This window comes from Pholcus phalangioides, unplaced genomic scaffold (genome assembly GCF_987345545.1).
Source record: "Pholcus phalangioides strain wild (caught in Gottingen) unplaced genomic scaffold, Ppha-v1.0 ptg000002l_1, whole genome shotgun sequence".
NCBI lineage: Eukaryota > Metazoa > Arthropoda > Arachnida > Araneae > Pholcidae > Pholcus > Pholcus phalangioides.
In genome coordinates this window covers 3254648-3277528 of record NW_028301595.1, presented here as the reverse complement: position 1 = coordinate 3277528, position 22881 = coordinate 3254648, and the positions used below count along the sequence as shown (strand labels likewise).

The following is a 22881-nucleotide window of genomic DNA, read 5'->3' as shown; positions in this document are numbered from 1 at the left end:
GTCTTCAAATTTAAATGAGGAATCGAAATTCGGAAGAAATGGTTTCCTAACCAAGATCAAGTTTCCTAATCAAAGAAAGTCGACGTAAGATTAGGGCATTGGGAAACCAATTGTTCTCAATTCCGAACTCCTTCCCCATTCAAATTTGAAGACTCCGATCCCCCACCCGCCCAATCAGAAGCTGCCAAGTCACACTTGCTCGACGTCACAACGACGAGGTTGATTCTTCCGCGTCTTTAGCAAAAGCGTCAGTGGATAACGGTCATCCAAGGAGGTCATTTCGTCTCCTTGCTTGTCGAAAACTGCACTGAAGATGTCCAACTCAGTAGTGGACAAAAGAAGCTTTGAACACAGAGTAATAGCCCGAAAGATATGGACTCTATTATGAACTCTGGCCGTGAAAGCCTGCCTTTTCTTTTTTCAAGAAGCGATTTCATTTTTAAATTAAAAAATAGTTTTGGTTTCTTCTCATTGTCTGATTTCGTTTTTTCTTTTCAAATATGTTATATATAGTTATATATGCTATTTTTTGTTTCTCTATAATTTCTCTCTCATAGATACAGGGTTCCTAGCTTCCTGCTGTGGGCAGAGTTCCCGTAGTGGTTCTTGCCGTACCTCGTGGAATCCAGCATGGAGTAGAACTTGGGTTTGCCAAAGTCCGGCATGGCGATGAGATCATTCTGCACGAGATTGTAGTAGTTGTGGCTGTCGACTCGCTTCCTCGGGGCCACGTTGTTGATCAGGTTGGATAGCGACTTGGGCCTGGACAGTCTCCGCTTTCCGCGGGATATCTTCAACCCGTCGTCGAGGTTGTCGCCGATGAGATCATCCTTGTCGTTCGCCAACTCTTCGGCGGACGACGTCGAAGACATCGAGCTGGCCGATCCTTCGATCTTCTTCCTGCTGGAGTTGTTGCTCGATTCCGGCGACGGTTTCGTGCTGTCCATCAGGAGATCCGTCAGGGACTTGTATCGGATGTGGAAGAGCGGAGACGTCGCTATGTTCTTGATGCTGTCGTTGACCTGCTGGGACGGAAGAGGGAGCGGACACTTGGTCGACGAGGACGTCCTGCTGCTGCTGAACTTGTTGTGTCTGTTGAGGTTCGACGTCATCTTCTGCTGGGAGATCGAGTTCTTCGAGTGCTTCTGGAATCGGCTCTTCGACACGTGGTGGTGAGGGTGTTGGTTCATCTGGATCTGCTGGGAGTGGCGGTGCGTCGCGTGGCTCTTCGTCTGTGCCTTGTTGCTGTTGTTGTTGCCACTCGAGTGGAAGTTACTCTGCAGGAAGACTTTGTTGGCGCTGCTGGAGCGCACTGGACCTCCCTGGCCAAGCGAGTCCGGTGTCCTTCCTGATTTCGACTTGCGTTTCTCTATCTTCTCGTAGACGTGTTCCTCTACGGGTTTCCTTTGCTTGTGACTGGAAACGACGATTTCTTTGGTTCTTGGGTTCGGCAACTTGTTAACTATGCTCACGGTTATTTTGTGTGGAGGTTGGATGGGCTTGACTGTTCCACTGGACATCTTCCTGACGGGTATGGTGTCTATCGGTGGCGGTTCTGGCGGCTTCTTGTCGGATTTGTTCGTGCCTGTGTTGGAGTTGTTGTTGGTGCTGTCCGCGACGGGAGGGTGTTGCGCGATCTGAGGCAACGACTGGTGGCTCGGTTTGTCTTCGGTGTAAGGAGAGAACTCGTTCTTGACTGTGGACGGCAATGGCGCGAAGCCCCTGACGTAGTCGTATATCTGATCGATTTCCTCGTAGCGGTAGTCGTCCGACGCATTCGAGGTCCGATCGCTCTTGTTGGCCAGTGTGCTCTCGGCAGGAATCGACATCCCGCGCTCGATGTGCATGCGGCAAGAGGAATTCGTACCCTGTGGATCCGACGCGCTACGCTTTACGAGCGGTATGGTGCGATAGGCGGTGGGCACCTGACGCCGAGCGTAAACATACTGCGGAGATGGCGGTACCTGCTTCATCTCCCGGACAGAAGACACATCACAGATCTGTATGCCGTCCGTCACGGCGGACATCAGGCCCCGTATTCTTTTAGCCAGAGCCTCGTGCTCGGGGAGCTTGAGCAGTTGTTCGGTATTCTTGGGGGCGAGGACTTTCAACGCCGCATTCGGTGGCAAAGGTACTGGCGGACAATCCTTCAGTAAGGGCATGGCCACCAGAGACTCGTCTTCCACCATGGAGTACAATCTCATCTCTGGCACAAAGTGTGATCCACTCTTCACACCGACCGGCGGCTTCCCGTGAACGAGGCGCACCATCAGCGGGAATCTCTTGGTCATGAGGTTCCTGACGCTGTGCACCCCGGAAATATTTTCCTCACCAGCGATGATGCTGAATTTGCTCCTCAGGTCAAAAGGCAAATACATCGCTTCACCAGAGGAAGTGGAGCATCTGACGTACTTGTTGCTTCTACTTCCGCTGTTGCTGCTGCTGTTCCTAGAACTACCGATCACTATCTCACCGAGTTGTAGGAGCTCACCGGTTGGCAACGTTTTCGTCTTGTCCCAAACAGAATCACTGTCATCGGGTCGTGGCAGGTTTGCCTTGACGGGGTCACGGAGCAGGAAGGACCTGGGGTTTCTTCTGACGAGTTCGGCAACACTCTCTATGTGTTTGACGGCCCGTCCATCCTCGGACAGGATCTCGAACCATCCGTCGTAGTTTTCTGGTAGGGCCAGTTTCGATCCGACCGGAACCATTCGCCTTCCGGCATCCTTGAACTTGACGCACTGGGCGACGACTTTGACTCTGGTGCCAGCGGACGCCACGAACACCAGCTGGTTGAGAGATGGAGAAGGTAGCGTCGGAACCCCTAGGCTCTGGTACTGGCCCTTGATGACCTTCGCGACCTGAGGGAGCTTGAACTTCTGCGAGAACTCCTTCAAGTAGTATCCCTCGTCGCCCCATTTCACGGCCGACAGATATGCACTCGCCTCGGCCGACGCCATCGATCCTCTACCACTACTGCTGCCGCTGCTGCCGGAGGATCCTCCTCTCCCCCTGGGGAAACCTTTCAACGCCGAGGGACACGTGGTGCCGGCTGGATTGGAGAAGATCTAAAAGTCTGGATGTCTGATGGAAGAAGAAGAACAAAGTCTGTCTTTTCGTTTCTTTGTGTTCCCGTCCTCAATATTCTTGTCTAGAAGATCACGTTCTTCTTGGACAGTGAAGAAGAATTTGACCCTTGACACACCAAGATCTGGAAGTATGGAGGCCCATCGTCGATGCTATTGCCATCATCGTCATTCTGGGCGACCTGGAAGATATCGAAAAAGAATAAAAGCCATCATTAAATATGCACGTGAAGATCCGTCATTGCAACATGTATAATGTAATCAAGACAAACATACATTACATATTTAAAGTGTTGCCATCTAGCTTCTGTACTGGACGTGACAGTGGCAGATGGCTAAATGAATTTTGCTTTTCGTGTTATGAAATGTCTGCTTCTCAACCTTCCCGATCAAAACTTAAAATTTCCCTGACTTTCTTTGACCGGAATAAACTCCAGAAGAAAGAAATAAAACTCATAATTGTAATCTTTTTCCCAAATGTTTTTCGAGTTTCAGTTTTTCCCCTACCAAACATATCTATATTTTCCTCATCAAAACTGAAAAATTGCCCTGACTTTCCCTGAACAAAACTCAAAATTTCCCTGATCAAAACTCAAAATTTCCCTGATCAAAACTCCCGAAGAAAGAAATACAATTCAAAATCTTGATCTTCCAAATGTTTTTTTTTTTTAGTTTCCGTTAATCCCCTACCAAATATTTGCATATTTCCCTGACTTTGCAGTAGTATTTCTATATTTTTCCCGACTTTTGTCAAATATTTATACATTTTCCTACTTTTTCCTGCAATTTTGCTCATTACCTTGGCATGTTCTGACTTTCCAGGTCCCTAGGCAATCTTCATTTATGGTGCATGGGGATTATATATTAACCCTGTATGCATGATGAAACCTAGATTCCGATTACACACAAAAAAAAAAAAAAAAAAAAAAAAAAACCATTACCTCAATTTATTTATTTATAATGGAACTAATTAAATTATTCAAAAAAACATTAATAATTTCTTCACTTAGTTACATTTCGTGTGAAAATTCACAGCTAATTACATATCCCACAAAAAATAATTTAAATACTATATTTTAGTTTCCTTCATTTCATTACGGTAATGTCGGAACCAGAACCGAAAATTTCGAAATTCCCTTAACCCTCCCCCCCCCCTCCAACCTCGCTCCCTATAAAACACTAGAATGAACATTACAGATTCCAAGGTGGATATGCACTAACATCCAGACACTCATTTCTATTCAATTTTTTCATACAAAAAGCATTTCACAACAACTATACAAATTACTTCGGCCTTAAAAAACATTGTACAAAATGGAAGCTTGAATTAACGGGGGGAACAAAATATAAAGACTTTATAGACAAAATAGAATTGGAAAAAAAAGAAACGCCCTTTTTCTCTATATACAAAAAAAAAAAAAAATCTATTTCACAAACAAATATTATAATTGTTTACTTTTCTTCTATGAGTTATATATCGTGACTTCTTCTCTCAACAATAATCAAAATCGATTGTTTCCAAAACAAAAAAAAAAACGGTTCTACAAGTGATGGTATATTGACCATTTTTTTATTCCCGAAAATACAAGAACTATATCAATTTTATTTTTTCTCGTTATCTTTACGAAGAATCTTACAGTTGAAGGAACTTGTAATCGAGCTCCACTTCACGTGGGAACACAAATAATACGACAAACAAACAAAATAAACAAAAAAGAAACAAAAACTCGATTTTTCCAAGGCCGTCCGTCTCCCCTTTATAGTATATAATAATACTAGAAAAAAAAAAAAGAGGTATTATCAGACTGAGAGATCTTCCATTATTATCATCCAGCTGGCTTTTTTTTGGCTTGAAAATGAAGAAGCAACCTTGAATTTTATATACATGTATGTAAGATTCATGAAAAGAAAACTTCTATTTCAATAGGTTTTAAACTTCACTTTCTAAATAGAAAGATTAAAAAAAATAATAATGTTGGGTTACGCCATCTGTCTGAGTAATGCCTAAACTCTGCGTATGGCCTGGAAAGATTGTGCGAGTGTGTGTGGCCGATTGCGCTGAATCTTTTTTTGATTGATGTTGGTGATTGGATTTCTGTGACGAAATCTGAAATAATTTCGATAGCCGAAATCAATGTGGTTTCGATGCACGTTCTCGGACTGAATTACTCGATATCAATTTTCAGAACACGGTATTTATAATGTAGGTACATTTTTCTTCGTTTAAAGTTTTTGACTTTCGGTTAGGAATGCGATGAGAGTGCTCATGCGTGAGCCCGATTTCGTGCTTTGCCAAGTCTTGATTGGCACCCCTGATTTTATCACCCGATTCAAGAATTTAAAGCCAGTATGTTCATAATTAATGAGCTCGAGCATGTAATTTCTGTTCTTCTTTGTCTTCTTTTGGTGTTGCTGACCCTACCCCCCAGTCTACGACATTGATACTTCGGATTGGCTGCGTTGTTTGGAAAACAAGCATTTGTTGTTTAGTGAGCTTTTTAGCTTAAATTTTTTTATCGTGAAGTAATTTCAGATAGTTGATTATTTGCAAACTTTCTACTGTTTATCAGATAGTCATTTTCGTGAAGCTCCTATCACTTGGTTAATTTTTTTCTGAAGTACCTGTTGCTGAAAGCTTCGTTACAAAAGCTTCTTTTTATTACATTGTTATTTGTGAAGATTCTTCCCCTTAGATTGTTATTTGTGAAGAATCTTTTTCTTAGGTTGTTATTTGGGATGCTTCGGTTTATCATTCAGAGTATTTTTTTCTGAAAATTTTGTGAAAAAAAACTTTTTTTAATATCTGTGAAGCTATTATAGCACAGAGTTATTATTATTCTCTTCCTATTAATAAATAACGTGATCCTCACGTATTCTCAAGAGATCAGCACGATCCGTCCAGGGTGTGTTTATTTGTAAAGGTATTAGGTATTTGTAAAGCTTTACTCGCTCAGATAGTTTTTCGCAGTGCTTCGGTTCCTCAGAGTGTATTACGAAACTGATTTTTCAAATAGTCATTTCTGAAGCTACAATAATTTCTAAAAAAAATGTACTGAAAAGTGTGTTTACTGTGTAGAGATTTATTTATATAGTAGTGTGTGTGTGTGTGTGTGTGTGTGTGAGAGAGAGAGAGAGAGAGACAGATCTCAAGGAGTCAGATTTTTGTAAAGATTCAGTCACATAGTTTTACTGAAGCTTCAGATACAATCGGTCCCGCTTAATCGGATCGGATGCTAACGATTCCAGCACACAATATCCGACTACGCGGGAACACTTCAACTGCCATTTTACAACGTTAGTATAGTTTGTATGTTGAAAACTGATGAAAAAAAAAACAATATTAACAAAGCTTCTCGAATAAATCAGACATTAAAAAATGAAATAAAAATTACATTTTAACTTCAATGATAACAATACCTAAGATTTTTACTTTCCACTGTGAAAGTTAGCGTCCTCTATTGGCTCAACAGAGAACAGAAATAAAATAATTAAATGTACGTATTGAAAACGACTTGAATACTTAGAGGCCAGTACCTCCTCTCACATGCATTTAAAAAAAAAATCTTAGTAACATATTTTCCATTAATTCTAAATGTTTCATTTAGTCACAAACATTATGCGTATAATGGTTGATGTGTATTAACAGTTGACGTGTGAAGAATAATCGATTAAGCTGGGAAAAGTTGAAATGATCATATTAAACGGGGAACTATAACATTGTCTGTAAGGGAGAAATTTTGATGCCGGAGGATTTTATCCGTTTAAGAGGGGCCGACACTAATTGCTTTTAGCCAAGACATAGCACAAAATAGTTGTCATTGACAGGAATTATTTGACACTTAATAGGAAAACATTTCACTGATTTCATTTCGCTCTCTTCAATTTGAAATGGTGATCTCCCGATTCTCGAGAGTGAGTTTTAAAGTAAGTGATTTGAAACTCGAAGGTATTTCGAGTCATTGGGCGTAAATGAAATTCGAACATTTGCGCTATAAAAGTTCCGATTAGCAAGTCCATGAAGGTAATGATAGTTCAGAGACAGTTATTTCAGTTACAGGAGAAATATTTGAAGATCAACGATAGAACTAAAACAAACTGACGAATCTCTAGATTAAAAATAATTATAAATAATTTGTGTGTGAATTTAGGCCATGGATTTGAATCGGTCGATCTTAAAGACTTGCTTTTTGAACAGTTCAGATGATAAACGCTTACACTGAAATTAAAAATAAAAAAAAAAATGAGCAAGAGCTGATCACGAAGATGAGCTCCATCATCCAAACAATCGAATTAGAAATTTAAGTGAAAACCAAATCTATATTTCACAGGAGGAAGAAAATGCGCATCTCTCGCTTTCAGAGGAAAAATCCATTAGCGGAATCCAATGAGGTCGTCTCGTGACTTGAGCATCATGTTATGCAAACTTTTCATATTCATTTTTCTCCTCCATCAAGGATGATCCGATCGATGATAACAGTTACTTTAACAGGAGAGAACTTCGTTTTAAAATCTTACAATGACGTCATTCGGAAGAAATCAGGAATAAATATGAAAATTTCGTAAAAACTCAATTTCTATATTGACCATGTAGTTTTCTTATCTAAAAAAACCCTGATTTGGAACGGAGTTCGTGACTGGGAGTAAATTGACAATCATACGTTCCATTATCGAATATCTTAAGAACATTTAGAGAATTTGTGTTTTGTTGTAATAACTATTTTTTAAAAACAATTTAAATAATCCATTCTCCAGTAAAAAACAATCAGTGGCTATTCTTCAAGGCTATTCTTGACCTTGGTGTTTATATCGTAAGAACTACGTATGTGACCTCTCGAAATCTTTTCTTTTTTACTTTACTTGTTTCTGAATGATTTTTACTCAAGAAATTTCATACAAAAAAAAACAATCACGAACTGAATATTTCATATATTTACACAGTCAACGTCTCTTAACCAGGGTACAGCTTGCCCCGAATTTACAATTATTACATCGGATATTATAACCCCTCCTTTCCAGCAGTGCATAGAAATTTTTACCATTTCCATAGATGGTTTACAAGAAAATATAATTCATTTCAATACTCTATGGTAATCACGACAAATCATTCCCCGGTCTCAGTGATAAAATAAACAAATAAATTTAGAAAAATATTCAATAATTCGAATCGAAACTTTTATAAAAAAATTAATTAACTAATTATATTTACTTGATACATATTTGTATATACAAATAAGTTGTATATATACAAAGCTTCCATATATAACTAAAAAAAAGCACTTCCTTTAGAAATTCGCAAAGCATTTTTGAGAAAAAAAATGTTTTTATTTGTGTATTTTTAGATATTTATGAGAGAAAATTCAAATATTATCAAAATTTTAAATTTATTCTGTAATTTTTGTAAATTTCCTGTAATTTTTGCATTTTTCTGTAATTTTGTATATATTTTTCATAGATTTTTGATTTTCTTAATATTTTTTCCCCCATGCTTCATTTTACTTATGGAATTTCTCAAGAATGAAAATATACAATCTATGTAAACATATGTGTGTGAAAATTTGTTTACAAACATTTCTCATGATGATATATGTATCGTATAAAAATCCATGTGTTGAAAATATGTGAATTTTTACTTGACAAATATGAAAACTGCTTTAATATGACAAAAATGATTGGTTAAGGCTCTCCAAATTCCGCATTTTCGAGAACTGCCTATTTAATGATATGGATTTATTCAGACAAGTTACTGGTTATTCCTACGGGCACTAGTTTTTAAAGTGTTTTTTTCAATATCTTTTTGTACTATTATGAAAATTCAATTTGCGAAAAAATTAATGGTTTTGATATATAGAAATGACTTAATCGTTTTCAATTTTCAGAATTTTCATCAAAGAAGTAATAAAATACATATATTCGAACACTCTCAATCTGAAGAATACCAATAATGACCATATTTCAGTAGATTTCTTGGACTTGAAAATCAAAATTCACAGCAAAACAGCCTTCATTGGCATTTACGCCAAAACGAATGACTTCAAATTTAGAGTCAATTTTTTGAATTATTACAAGTCTAATATAAGTAAAAGAAATGTATAATTTTTTCTATTAACTCAGCAAAATTAGATATATTTACAACAGCACTGAGGATTATTTTGATGCAATAAACAACTTTAAGAAAACCATAATTGGCAACAGCTTTCCTTTTTCATTTTCAAATATCTATGTCGGGCGTAACACGCGAGTGTTTATAAATGGACTAACAAGACAAAGTATTTTTACTATATCAATGGGTAAGCTTTAATAACATGAGGTTCTTACCCCTATTTTCTAGATCTCTTGTTTATTTTATTCATAGATCTATTTATGTTAAATACTTCAAAGGTCGTTATGATTGAATTACTCGTCTGCCAAATTTGATTTTTTTTTGTCTGGCTTCTGATGTGCTACATTGACAAAAACAAAGGGGCAGAAGTACTTTTTCGTTAAGACAGAGGCCTTAATTACTTTCAGAAACGTTTTTGCTATTTCGGTTAGTCTCTGAGGTGCCTCCCACTGATGAAGAACCCAGTGATATCTTTGTATTTTTCAACTCATCAATTACTTCATTATTTTAAACTTTAAATTTTTAAATTTCATTTTATTGATTTCGTTTTATGTTATAGCGCTATATGCTTTTAAATTTATTTTCGTCGCTTTATAACACACCATGTATTCTAGCTGCCTTTGGCGCTAATCTTGGTGTGTTATTATGTGTATGCTTGAGTTTTAAATCGGATGTACACAAAAGTGCATCTTATTTTCCCTCCTTCTAGTTTCGGATGTGTATAGGCAGGAATGAAGGTAAAACTTATAACCCCTTTCAACATAAAACCTCCTACAACACTTTACAAAATTTAAAGAAAAGTTCTACTGTAGGGCAAAAAAGAGCAATAATTAATTTAAAGAATTTTCGAGTGTTTTCTAAACTAGAACGGGGGTAAAATATTAAAGTAATTTCATTTCCGAATGTTTAAAAAACACACCAAATGAAGAAAAACGCTAAATAAAATAAACAAATTCAGAAAAATATTCCATTATTCAAATTGAAACTTTTATAAAAAAATTAATTAACTAATTACATTCACTTGATACACATACTGTTGCACATAAATCTTCCAAACCTGTACAAGAGCCACACAAAAAAAGGACTTCAATTAAATTTTTTTAGAAATTCACAAAGCATTTTAGAGAAAAAAAAAAAGATTTTTCATTTGTATTTTCAGATATTTATTATTTTCATTCATTTATTTATGCCATATTGTTGGCCTTTCAAAGCCTACCCGAGAGGACGCGGTAGATTTACACACACTTTTTGTAACATTTGACAAGAAATCGGAGATCATGGGGGAGTTAACAATAGTGGAGGGGAGCTTGCAGCATTCAACTTTGGTATTAGGGAAGAAACTGAACTTAAAACAATCTGTAAAGGAAAAAAATAGGTTTTAATTTTTTAGGGTGGTCAAGTCTATTGGAAATAGGAAGGCCTAGACAAAATACCGGACATATCGAAATTTAAATGACCATGAATGAATGAATGAACGCCAGGGGCTCTGCCACCGGACTTATCCCGTTGTCGAGATCTCTTCCATCCCAGCTTCGTGGCAGAGTCTGGGACAAAGTGAGTACACCGAACAGTCTGAGTGTGTAGCTAGTGTTGTGTTTGATATTTCAGTGCTGCCACTGCTGTCAAATTGGGAGTGAAGTGTAATGGTTGAATATTTGCAACGTTGTAGGCCTGTTGCTCTCTGTGGCGAGACTTTTTAACGGGGAGATCGGCTCGCATTCGCGCCTTAAATCTAGAAACCACAGAAAACCAACTTCAGCCGACCACCACTGTGGCGCCGCTGGGGCTCGAACCCGGTTCCTCGCGATGCGAGTCCGTCACTATGACCACTCGACCACCACAGCGGCCATTTAAATGACCATGAGTAATCTTATAAAGCATGGCTGAGCGGGAGATAAGTCGGTAAGTAGCGAGTGGGTAAAGATTAGGTTCGAGTTTAAGATCGGAAACGGAACTAAAAGAGGACCAGCAGTCGTGAATTAAGCGGGCGGATTTATTTTGGATAGATCCAAGTTTGGCGATATTACTAAAAGTGTGTGTGTGGGGGGGGGGGGGTCCCAGATCTCAGTTACATAAGAAAGAACGGGAGAAATGTAAGTTTAGTAGCAGAGAAGTCGGACGTCACGAGTAGAGTGTATGAGGTTGCGGCGAAGGAAAAAAAGTTTGTTGAGACATTTCTGGTAGACAATAATCGATATGATTATTCCAACGTAGGTCAGCCGAGATTATGACACTCAGATATTTAAATTGAGAAACTTGGGATATGGTCACGTTATCGATCGAGTATGAGAATTCGAGGGGATTTACGAGAAGCTCTCATGAAAACTGTTTTAGATCGGTTGATAGGGATATTACAATCGAACGAGCGACGTTAGTAGACCCAAAATTGCAAAAGCAACCACGGCTTTATTTTCTCTTTACAGTATTTTTATTTATTTTATTTTTTGCATTTTCTCAAACTATTTCTCCTTTAAATTATTCTTCGCTTCAAATTGATTATTCTTTTTTTGCAAGAGCACTAATTATTTCTCCTATTTCCCCGTCCTCAAAATTATTTCAGATATTGTACAGGGTGCTCCATAAGCAATTAAAAAAAAAAATTCATAAAAATTGAAGAAATTGGTATATTTGAATGCTGCTTGCGAAAAACTTTTTCTCACGTAGGGGTACATAATAAAAAATTTAGTTCAAATTTTCGTCGATAGAGGAAACTGCAAGAAAGCAAATCTCTAGGAATACGTAAATCAGAGTCCTATGAAATGTAGGGTGTACGATTAATGGGTCATATGTGAATTTTCCTGTTACTGGTGCTTATTTCTTTAAATTTTGGGTATACTAACGTCGCTCGTTCAATTGAATTATCTAACCCAAAAGTTAATTCATTTCTGATAGGGATATGCCAAAATAAGCACCAGTCTGAGATGGAAACAAGATTACGTTGGAGAATTTCTTGATCGGACTTTTGATTAATTACGCGGCAGATTACACAGTCATCAGCAAAAATCTAGTGGTACAAAATTGAAATACTATCAGAATTTTTGAGGAATATAACAGTTTTTTAGAAGGTGTAATTTTGCGGGGAATTTCAAAATAATTATATCTTCCATATTTCCACAAATTACATCTTCTCTTCTAGTTTTGAATGCATATAGACAGGAATAACAGTAACATTTATAACCTTTTTCAACACAGAAAACCTCCCATAACCTCTTAGGAATTTAAAAAAAAAATATTCCATGATTAAGACAAAAAAGAAAATCACTCTTTTAAGAATTCTCTAGTGTATTCTGAACTAGAACGTGGGTGAAATATTAAAATAATTTCATTTCCGGATGTTTTAGAAGAGCACATAGAAGTAAAGAAACCGACTCTTTTTCTCTCTGGACGTTTATTGTGCGAAAGTTTGGTCAATTCTTTAGTTTATGTCTTTTATGGCCATTTCATAAAAGTTTGAAAAATATTTTGAAAGAGAGAGGGGGTAAGAAAAAAGGGTCAAACTACTGTCTCGATTCTAAACAATGAAATGACACACGCACACACAGAGGTAGGTTTTGAATTCAACATGGCAAACATGGGGGAAAAAAACCAGAGGCATTAAATCAAAAATTCATACAAAAGGCGCGCTCATGTCCTACTTACCCATTGGGTGTATTCCCAACAAGGACATTCTCTTCGTATATCTTATATATATGTATGCGTTATAATAATAATACTTTAACTCAAACTATTCTCTTCTCCTTCCTTCCAATCTTAAGCTTATTTCCATCTTTTCTTACATTCTTCTTTTTTTTTTTCTTTCTATCTTTTATGACTTATATTTCTTTCTTGAACAGAATCGCCACCTTATGGAATCTTTATCTCTGTGTGTCCCAGTTCTCAATGAACCCATCGGGTCAAAATGGTGGCATTATTTGCATTATTATTCGGAGATGCATTATATGAATGATAGTGAAAAAAAAAAACCAACTATTTCTTTTTTCTTCTCATTTTTATGAATCCTACACGGACGGCTTGAATACCTTATACGGAAAAAAAAATGATGGAAAACGTTTACTTTCTTTACTTCTGTTGATTTTGATTTCAACTGGTGAATTATAACGTGATTAATGATATTTTTATTCGTTAATTTGTTGAGATGAGTATTGATTTCAGTAATATAATCTACCACGGACAGAGAATTATTATTTTTAATTGTTCGCAAATTATTTCTCATTTATTTACTTTCTGCCCATCAATGAATTATTCCTATAATATTTATTTTCTATCAGTCTTCAAATTATTTTCCTCGTGTAAAGTATTATTTTAAAGTATCGATTTTTTGCAGTTCCTCAAATTATTTCTCATTTATTTATTTTTTTCCAAGAGCACTAATTATTTCTCATATTTACGGATTTTTTTCTGGTCTTCTGAATTATTTCATAACTGTACAGGGTGCCCCATAAATTCATAAACAATTTAAAAAAATTCATAAAAATTGAATTTATATTTGAATGGTGTTTGCGAAAAAGTTTTTCTCTCACGTAGCGGTAAATAATAAAAAATTTAGTTCAAATTTTTGTCGATAGAGGAAACTGCAAGGAAGAAAATCACTGGGAATACGTAAATCAGAGTCCTTTAAAATGCAGGGTGCAGGATTAATAGGTCATATATGAATTTTCCCGTTACTAGTGCTTATATAAGGTTTTCATTGTGATGTTGACGTTGGTGTATAAAGCACCGATGGAAGTTGTTTCACCTCTGCCACGAATCGCTGACTGAATTTCATTGTATATTTGCCATTGATATTTCAATACAGTAGCGCATCGATTATCCGAAACAATTGGAGGACTGGGAGGTGTTCGGATAACCGATCATTCACGGGAAAAAAATTGTACCAGTATCATAGGAGCAATATAAAACATAGAAACAGTGATGCTAAACACACAAAACTGTATATATATTTTGTATCACACATCTTGCAAATAATACAGAGAACTGACTAGCCTAGTTTGACTAATCCAAAATTTCCCCCCATTGAGGTAGAGACCTACAGTTTAGAAAAATGAGTCCAAAATTTTCTTTTGCTTCTGAGCTGAGACTCGTTCTTTTGCAGCTAAATCTAGCAAACGTTTTATATAAAGACATCATCACATTTGCCGACTGCTTCACCAAACACCAACTCTGGCCATATCGTTATATAGCAATTTACTGCCATTAATGAGATGGAAATGAAGGCGCTTTGTATCGGTGATCGCTTCAAGCTCGTTAGGGAAAATATCTTATGCATATCCCTCCCATGGGTTTGAACCTGGGACCGCGACTGTAACCTTCATGGGGGCAGACGAGCATCTTACCACCACGTCACTCGGACGCACATTTGCCGAGTGGTGCGCTTTCGGTTAACCGATGTTTCGGTTGATCGGTATTCGGATAATCAATGCTCTATTGTATTTGCATATATACAGTGACTCGCTTTTGTACCGCACTATCTATAGACAAAAGTTTGAACTAATCTTCCCTCTACAAAAAAAAAAGTTCCCTTTCGGGAGAATAACTTTTTCATCCACATTTTTACCAATTCCTTCACTTTTTATGAGTCTTTAAACCATTTGCGAATTTATGGGACACCCTGTAGAATAAGTATAAGAAACATCGGAATAGTGTTTTTATCTCAATTTTTCTCTCATCTGTATTATTGGATTATCATTTTATTTATAAATAGAGGTTATTCCCTTTTTTCTTCTTTTCTTTTATTACCTCAAAAGAATTTGCTCTATATACTTTTATATGTTTGGGTTCCTTTCTTCCATTTTTTTTTTTTAAACGGAAGTTAACAATGGAAAACTGGAAGCGAAAGGACGGTAATAATAGACAAGAGAGAATCTAAAATATCTGATCCGAAGTAATAAGAAAGGAAACACTCAAGAGAATTTCTCTTCATTTCCCATCTTTTATGTTCTTTTTTCTTTTCCCTTTTTGGTTGAAAATGATTTCGATTAATAAAAGATTATTATTTTTTTTACAGTATTGCTAAATATATATTACATACATAAAAGTGTACGATAATGTAACAACCTAAGACGGACAATGAAATGGCGAGAAGGAAAAAGACTATAGAGGGCGTTACGTTTTGTCTTTTGTGTTGCGTAACATCGATTCCATTCCTCTCACTGTCTCTTTTTTTTTCAGGGAGAGTTATTTATAATCGTCTATAACACTGTACATAAGCAGGAAATCATTAAACAGAAAATACAGAGGATTCCCACGCACAGAAATGAACGTGTTGAGATATTGTCAAGAAAAATCGTTTTGGCTAACCGTGTCTTACTTAGGGTGTTAACAGTCTAACTGTCAACAACAATTCGTTTTTTATTGTATTCTACTGTGACCTGATTCCAGGTTAACGATGGTTTTCTGAATTTAAAAAAAAAAAGAGAAAAATATTAAAATTTTTTGAATAAATAATGATTTTGTTTTTCGTATATTGGTATAATATAAATTTAATTACAGGAAACACCTTTTTTTTTTAAACAAATTTAAAATACCAATCATTATTAGAACACTGCATTCTGTATGCTGAAACAGTGCAATTTCTCGTCAAGGGTTATATATAATCAATATTTAACCATAAATCCGGGCGGGTGGTAAACGAGTGGTCAAATAAATTAGTAGAATTGGAGAAAGGCGGAAAAATTTGTATAGCCCACAGGCGAAAAAACCACGAATCCGCCTCTGCATAGAGGGCAAGGGATCAGGTTCGTAAGCGGTCAAATCAGTGATCCAGAGTTTCCAAGCACGTGAGTGACCGAAAGGGTAGGTGACCGCCAGGTGAATGAGTGACCGAAAGGATGATCTGGAAACGTGTACAAGCATGTGAGTGACCGAAAGGGTAGATGACCGCCAGGTGAATGAGTGACCGAAAGGATGATCTAGAAGCGTGTACAAGCATGTGAGTGACCAAAAAAGTATGCAAACGCGTGTGAATGAGCGAATGCGTGACCCAGATCTGTGAGTGACCAAAAAAATTCATGAAGAAAGTGTGCAAACGTTTGCGTGTCCAAAAGAGTAACTTAGAGACGGGAGGGGGGGGGGAAGTGGCTAAGCGGACTGCAGCGTGAATGAGAGGTCCACACACAGAAAATTAGACTAGAATGGGTGAGCGGCGTCAAAATTTGTGAACCCCTCAGGCGACAAAATCGTAAATCCACCTGTTTGGCAATTTCGCCAACGGTTGGGAACTTTCTGGAAATAATCAGTGATGTGACCCGTATCAACGATCCCGATTCCCCCTTATTTTCTCCATCAAATATGGCCATTCTAATAATAATGAAATATCAACTTAATGTGCAGTCTTTCATAAAAAAAAAAAACTTGATAACGTCGACTTCGTTTGTAACGGGGTCTTGGTTATAACGACAAAAATTGACTTTATAGTCAATGTGTCGTTCAAACCGAGGTCGTCATAACCCGTGTTTGGCTGAATATAAACGCATATAAAAGATAAATTCATTGCAACACGTGGAATAGAAATAACAAAAAAATCATGTTTTTTTTATTCATAAATTTCACGCATTACATAATCCTTTTTTATCTTCCGACGTGTTTGCATAATACACGAGCCCCGCGCTCAACATAACAAATTATATTGTAATATGCTCTATTATTTCCGTATATATCACACATAACCACACGTAGCCGTTTCATTTTTTTTTTACTCGCATTTAGTAGAGCATTTAACGAGACTTGTTATCCGGGATAAGCAACCCACCCACCAATATGTAGAACGATGAAACGATTTCTCACCATTTTTCAAATTCGTATAACATTGCTATGAACTTATTTGTTATCGCGGCTTTTTAAAATAATAGTAATAATAATGTTGTGCTGATCGGATCAATCTGCGTAGGTTCAGGAAATGAACGCGTGTTATATATATATATATATTGGGCCTCAACTTATTCGTTGTGAGTCACGACCGTACAGATCGTTGCACCTCTAGATAATACGCAAAAGCTCACACACACCACGCATTACTATTATTTTTTTCCTAAATATAGGTGATGTGTTTTATGATTTTCGCAGGTCTGAGGAAAACATGAGGAAAATAGTTAGGGCTTGATGCAGTACGAATTGAAGTTTTCAAATTTTCAATTAAAGGACATTATCACTAATCAAAATGGTTATACATTAATAAAAAATTTTCATCTCACTGAAAAGCAAACACTAAAAGCAAGAACAAGGATGCTCAGCCTTTAGGGGAATGCGGGCCACTTCATTGGTTTTTCAAACGTGTCGCGGGCCTCACTGAAGTTATCTGTGAGTATGCCCCAAATCACTTAAATGATCTGGAACTGTGTCCCGGGTAACTTGAATGATGCGGAACTGCACCGCGAGCCGCTTAAGTGCTCTGAAACTGTTCCGCAGGTTACTTAAGTGATCGGTAAATATGCCGCGAGTCACTTAAGAGATCTGTAAATGTGCCACGGGTCACTAAAGTGATCTGTAAACATGACGCGGGCCACTTAATTCATCTTTAAATGTTCTATCTAAGCGTATGGAGACTCATATTCGCCGGGCCGGGATAAGTTACTCATCTCGAGATGTGCTGCGGGTCACTTAAGTGACCTGTAAATGTGCCGTTCAGTGAATTTTTACAAAATTAGGTTTGAGGTCGCGAGTCACGTTACATGACTACAAGGACCAGTTCATAAACTTGTAAACAGTTAAAAAATGCGTACAAATTGGAAAAAAAACTGGAAAATGTGAATGTGATTTGAGGAAAAGGTTATTCTCTTACGAAGCAGAATCTTATTGGTACAGGTAAAAAAAAACTAGTTCAAGTTTTCGTTGGTAGATAAATCAGTTGTTTTCAACGAGGGATCCCCTCACAGACCCCTTCGGGGTCCTATTAAATATTCTGAGGTTCCGTGAGTTTGGATGAAAAAAAAACAACTAAATATTTGAGATATTACGTCCAAAACACCCGAAGAAAGAAATGTAACTCAAATTCTTTTGACTCTTCACAAATACTTCCCTGACGTTCGTCAAATGTTTCTCGTTTTCCCCCTGACTTTTTTCTGACCATTTACCATTTTAGAGGGAAACGACGTCACTCCCTGCTGTACATACAAAGAGAGCAAAACAGGCCTACGACGGTACAAATATTCAATCATTACACTTCACTCACGAATTGAAATACAGATGGCAGCGCTGAAAAATCAGATACAACACTAGATACGCACTCAGACTGTTAGGTATGCACTTTGTTTCAGACTTTGCCATGAAGTTGGGCTGGTAGAGATCTCGGCAACGGGATAAGTCCGGTGGCAGAGCCCTGAGGGTTCATTCATTCACGCACATACTAAGTATGAAAAAGGCTGCTACTATTAAACCACACATGCACTTCAGAGATATTCCTCTGAGGAACTTCTAACGATTTGGTGCACGTTAGAATGTGTCGTGTATACGTTATGTGCGTTGTTTAAGTAGTGCTGCCACCTGTATTCTGAATTCAGAAGCAACAACGGGGTTTCTTATATTGCATGTTTCGTATTATGCGTGGATTTTGGATGTTATGGGCCTGATTTCTCTTTGTGGAGAGGCTTTTTTGAATAGGAGATCGGCTCACATCCGCTTTTCGAAGCTGGAAAACCAACTGCAGCCGACCACCACCCTCCTGTCTCTGGGGTTCGAACCTGGATCTTGGTGATGATGGTAATCATACCTCCATGACGATAATCACTCAACCGCGCAGCGGTTCGGTATTACGAACATTATTTCTTTTCACCACGTATCAACTCCGGTCACATCGCCATACAGATAGATTCGAGTTGGAAATCTTTTCTCTCTAAAGGGAGTCATGTTATATTTCCGTTCTCGCCTTGAACATTGGGGAGGAATTTCGGCGAAGGCGCATTGAGAAGGTGACATCCATCGCTAGTCGCCTGGTATCGTACAGATCCCGACATTCGTCGTCTTCATAATGCTAGACGAACATCTTTCTGAGTAATGCCCTCCTATATGTGTTTCAATAAGTGCGGCCATGAGTCTTTCAAATTCAGAAACTGACAAATCGGTGGATTATTTTGCCTGTTGCTTTTGTGTGTGTGAATTTTAAATGTTGTGGGCCTGATTACTGTTTATTTCAATAAGTCGTGGAATCAATGTCCACTAATTGTTGGCCGTTTTCTATTGCCGCATGGCTGGCGGGCTACACAATTAGCCGATTACTGTTTGGGGAGAGACTTTTTTATAAATGTGAGATCACCTCCCATTCACACCTTCGACATTACGAACCGAATATTATTCGGAAAAGGGGCCGTGATCCACATTTTATTAGTACAAGGGGGGTCCAGTGCGTGCGAAAAAAGAAGAAAAGAAATAGGAAACGTATCCCCATCGGTGATCTTAGATGTTACAGTATATATGGAAGAAATGCACTCATGTGATTCGATGCAGTGTTTGTATGTGCAACTGATGTTATACTCATGTCTCGGAATTATTACACTGCTCAACACTGATTTTGTTCTCAAATATTTTCCAGTGATTTTAGAATGATTTGAGGAGGCTGATTCCAAATCTGGCATTGGTTTCGTCAGAGTGGCTTAGTTTTCGAGATAAATTACAAGTCAAATTACACAATCCTAATACATAAGCAGCATACAAATCATATTCAAAGTGTGCGTTATAAATAAATGCACTAAATCTTTGGCAAAGTTATTTCGGTGATTTTGGGGATTCTGATTTCGAATCCGCCATTGGTTTTTCTCAGATTAGCTCTAGTTTTCGAGATAAATTGAAAGTTAAATTCTAATGGTAATACGTATAAGCAGCAAACAAATCACATTCAAGGTGTGCCAAATATAAAATCAATAACAAATTTAATATCAATAAATGAAGACAACTGATGTCTGATGATAATATAAATGTAATAATATGTTGAATACAATAAGAAAATGAATAAGAAATTGGAAGTAAAAAATTCGACGTAATAATAAGGGGGGCTGCAGACCATATTGAAATGTTGGGAGATACATTATCTCAAAAACTAGAGCGAATTCGGCAAAACCAAAAACCAGTTTTAAATTCAGTAGCCCCAATATATACCCTGAAACCATTAAAATTTCCTTCAAAACATTAATTTTTTGTTGTTGTTGATCCGTGTTGTTAGTGAAACTGCTAAAAAAGTATGAGTAACGACTCAATTATCAATGAATGCATCATCCATAACAAATCGTTACAACATCTGTTTCATCGGATATACCTTTCGTAACAAGTTATATAGAAGCCTTACATTTCATAATCCAGCAATGCAAAATCAATCGATCGTGAAAAGTGATCGATCAATGGAAAAAACAACAACAACAGCAACAACACGAAAGGAGGAAAGTGATCAAATAAACGTCGTAAATGTCCGACAAAAGTAAAAGTAGACAAAAGATTCCTATTGGTTTTAAAGTCACGTTGTGTATTGTCCCGATGACGACCGAGATACCTACCTATGGATAAGAGAGAGAGAGAGAGAAGACAGTGGCGACAGCAACAGCGGAATCTTTTGACAACTCCGACTTTGGGATGGGATTACTGATCCATCAGAAACGTGGGAAAAAATGTTTTCATCGCCTCGCGAGGTCAAGAGACAAGACATAAAAAATGGTCAACCCTTTGGGCGACTTCGAAAAGACAGGGGGGGGGGGGGGGAAACACAACAAAAGACTTTTCCCTCTCTCTTTTCTTTCGAACTGACGGATCAGATTATAAGAAAAGCATAATAACAAAATGTCTCTAAGAAGAAAACTATCATAATAATAATGAAAACACAGGAAAAAGAAATATTTAAAAGGCACGTTTTGATACGTGAGTAGCTGCGGAGATAAACGACCTGAAAAAATGTTGCGTGTTTTTCTGCTGATAGGAGACGTCGATTATATATCAGAGACGTCAGTTCGTCCGTCCTCTGCGCGAAGGGGGGTTTCCCACGTTTACGACGTTTAGAATGAACGGAGGACGTGATAAAAACGAATAATTTTCGAGTTATCGAACTATTCACTTACAGGAATCACTAAGATTATTGATCCCACTTTAAATTTCAATCGCAGTCCGTTTCGAAAGTCAAATATCACTTCAGCACAATAACTTTTCTCTTCGGATTCAGACAGAATCCTGACAACCTGAATCTTGGTAGTCTAGTGGAACCACCTTAGACAGTGGAACCTCCCGGTAACGGACACCCGTGGGAACGAAATTCCTTTCCACTAATGGGGAGTATCCATTATTGATATGACAGATTCTGGAATTGTAATAATTCAAGAATTAAGAGATTCTTCGATGGTGGTAGTTCAAAAATTGGAAGATTCTCGAATTGTGGGACTTCAAAAATGTCAAGATTCTGGAATTGTTGTAATTGAAGAATTAGAAGATTCTGAAATTGTTGTAATTGAAGAATTAGAAGATTCTGAAATTGTTGTAATTCAAGAATTAGAAGATTCTTTGAATTGTGGAAAAATTTAAGAATCAGGTGATTCCTGAATTTTTAAGAATTCAAAAATGTGAATATTCTGGAATTGTGAAAAGAATTAGAATTGGAAGATGCTAGACTTGTGAGAATTAGACGATTCTCTTGAATCGTGATAATTTTAGATTTAAAAAATTCACGAATTTTGACAATTTAAGAAGTGGCACATTCTGGAAATATGAGAAGAATTAGAAGATTTTAAAATTGTGAGAAAAAAATAATCGAAGAATTAGAAGATTCTGGAACAGCGAGAATTGGAAGTTTTTCGCGTTGTGAGAATCAAAAAAATTACCATCGAGAGGAGAAAGTAAATATGTTGAAAAAATTTTGGGCCCTGGGCACGTGCCCCGGTTGCCCTTGCGAGTAAAAAAAGGGCACTGCAACCGCAAGCGAGGAATAATAATGACATAATGAATTAAAGAAAAAAAATATTTTCATGGAAAAAAGAAGAGATGAGAGAGAGAGAGAGATCATAATGGGAACTACTTGTATATTTTTTCTCCTTGGAGGACCTTTTAATGAGTTCAAAGGCTCTTCTTCACGTAATAATAAGGAATTCTTCTGCCCTTTTTTCTTCTTTTCTTTCTCTCTCATTCAAAAAATCCGGCCGCCCGGAATACAAACTAGCCTTAAGCCGAAAGCTGTAGACATGTAAAATCGAAACGGTTTGGTTATTTGGATGAGATTGTGGTAAGTCACGCTAAAGGGACTCAGAAGAATAGTCTCATGCATTTTGCTGCTGATGATGGTGATGTTGGTGTCAGTCGTGGGTGTCTTCTTGAGTTTTTTTCTCTCCCCCCCCCCTTAAAACGGTCGGTGGAGCGCAACACATCCGAGCACCCACAATTCATAGGTAAGGAAGGCTATTTTCCTCTGCTGCGGCTTCCATTATAGTGCTTACACGTCAGCTTATGCGCAATTTGGGTGACACTGACCGCCAAATAATACGTCTAACAGGTCTCGAGAAGACAAAAACAATAATTCCATGATAATCAGTAATACCCGTTTATCAGATGACTGGAGATATATTGCCAGTATGGGTGTAACTGGCACGTAAAAGCCAAAGTAACTGGATGCAAAGGATATGGTAAGGATTTTCTTTGATGGAACTTTCACTTGTACGACAGGTGGCATTTTTTTTTTTTTTGGTGCAAGACCCCTAAAGCGTACGCGGGAAGGGGGAGGGGTAAGATTTTTTTTTT

The 22881-nt window shown here is 37.5% G+C and overlaps 1 protein-coding gene across 1 annotated transcript in view; it reads right to left on the bottom strand.

Moving 5' to 3' along the window:
* Positions 1-414: 414 nt before the first annotated feature.
* Positions 415-22881, bottom strand: part of LOC149089073 (uncharacterized) — a 114829-nt gene continuing 92362 nt past the window's right edge. The window contains exon 3 of the mRNA XM_089237214.1: positions 415-3268. Coding sequence (XP_089093340.1) covers positions 552-2960 — 2409 coding nt within the window. The 5' untranslated portion in view covers positions 2961-3268 and the 3' untranslated portion in view covers positions 415-551. The remainder of the gene's footprint in view (positions 3269-22881) is intronic.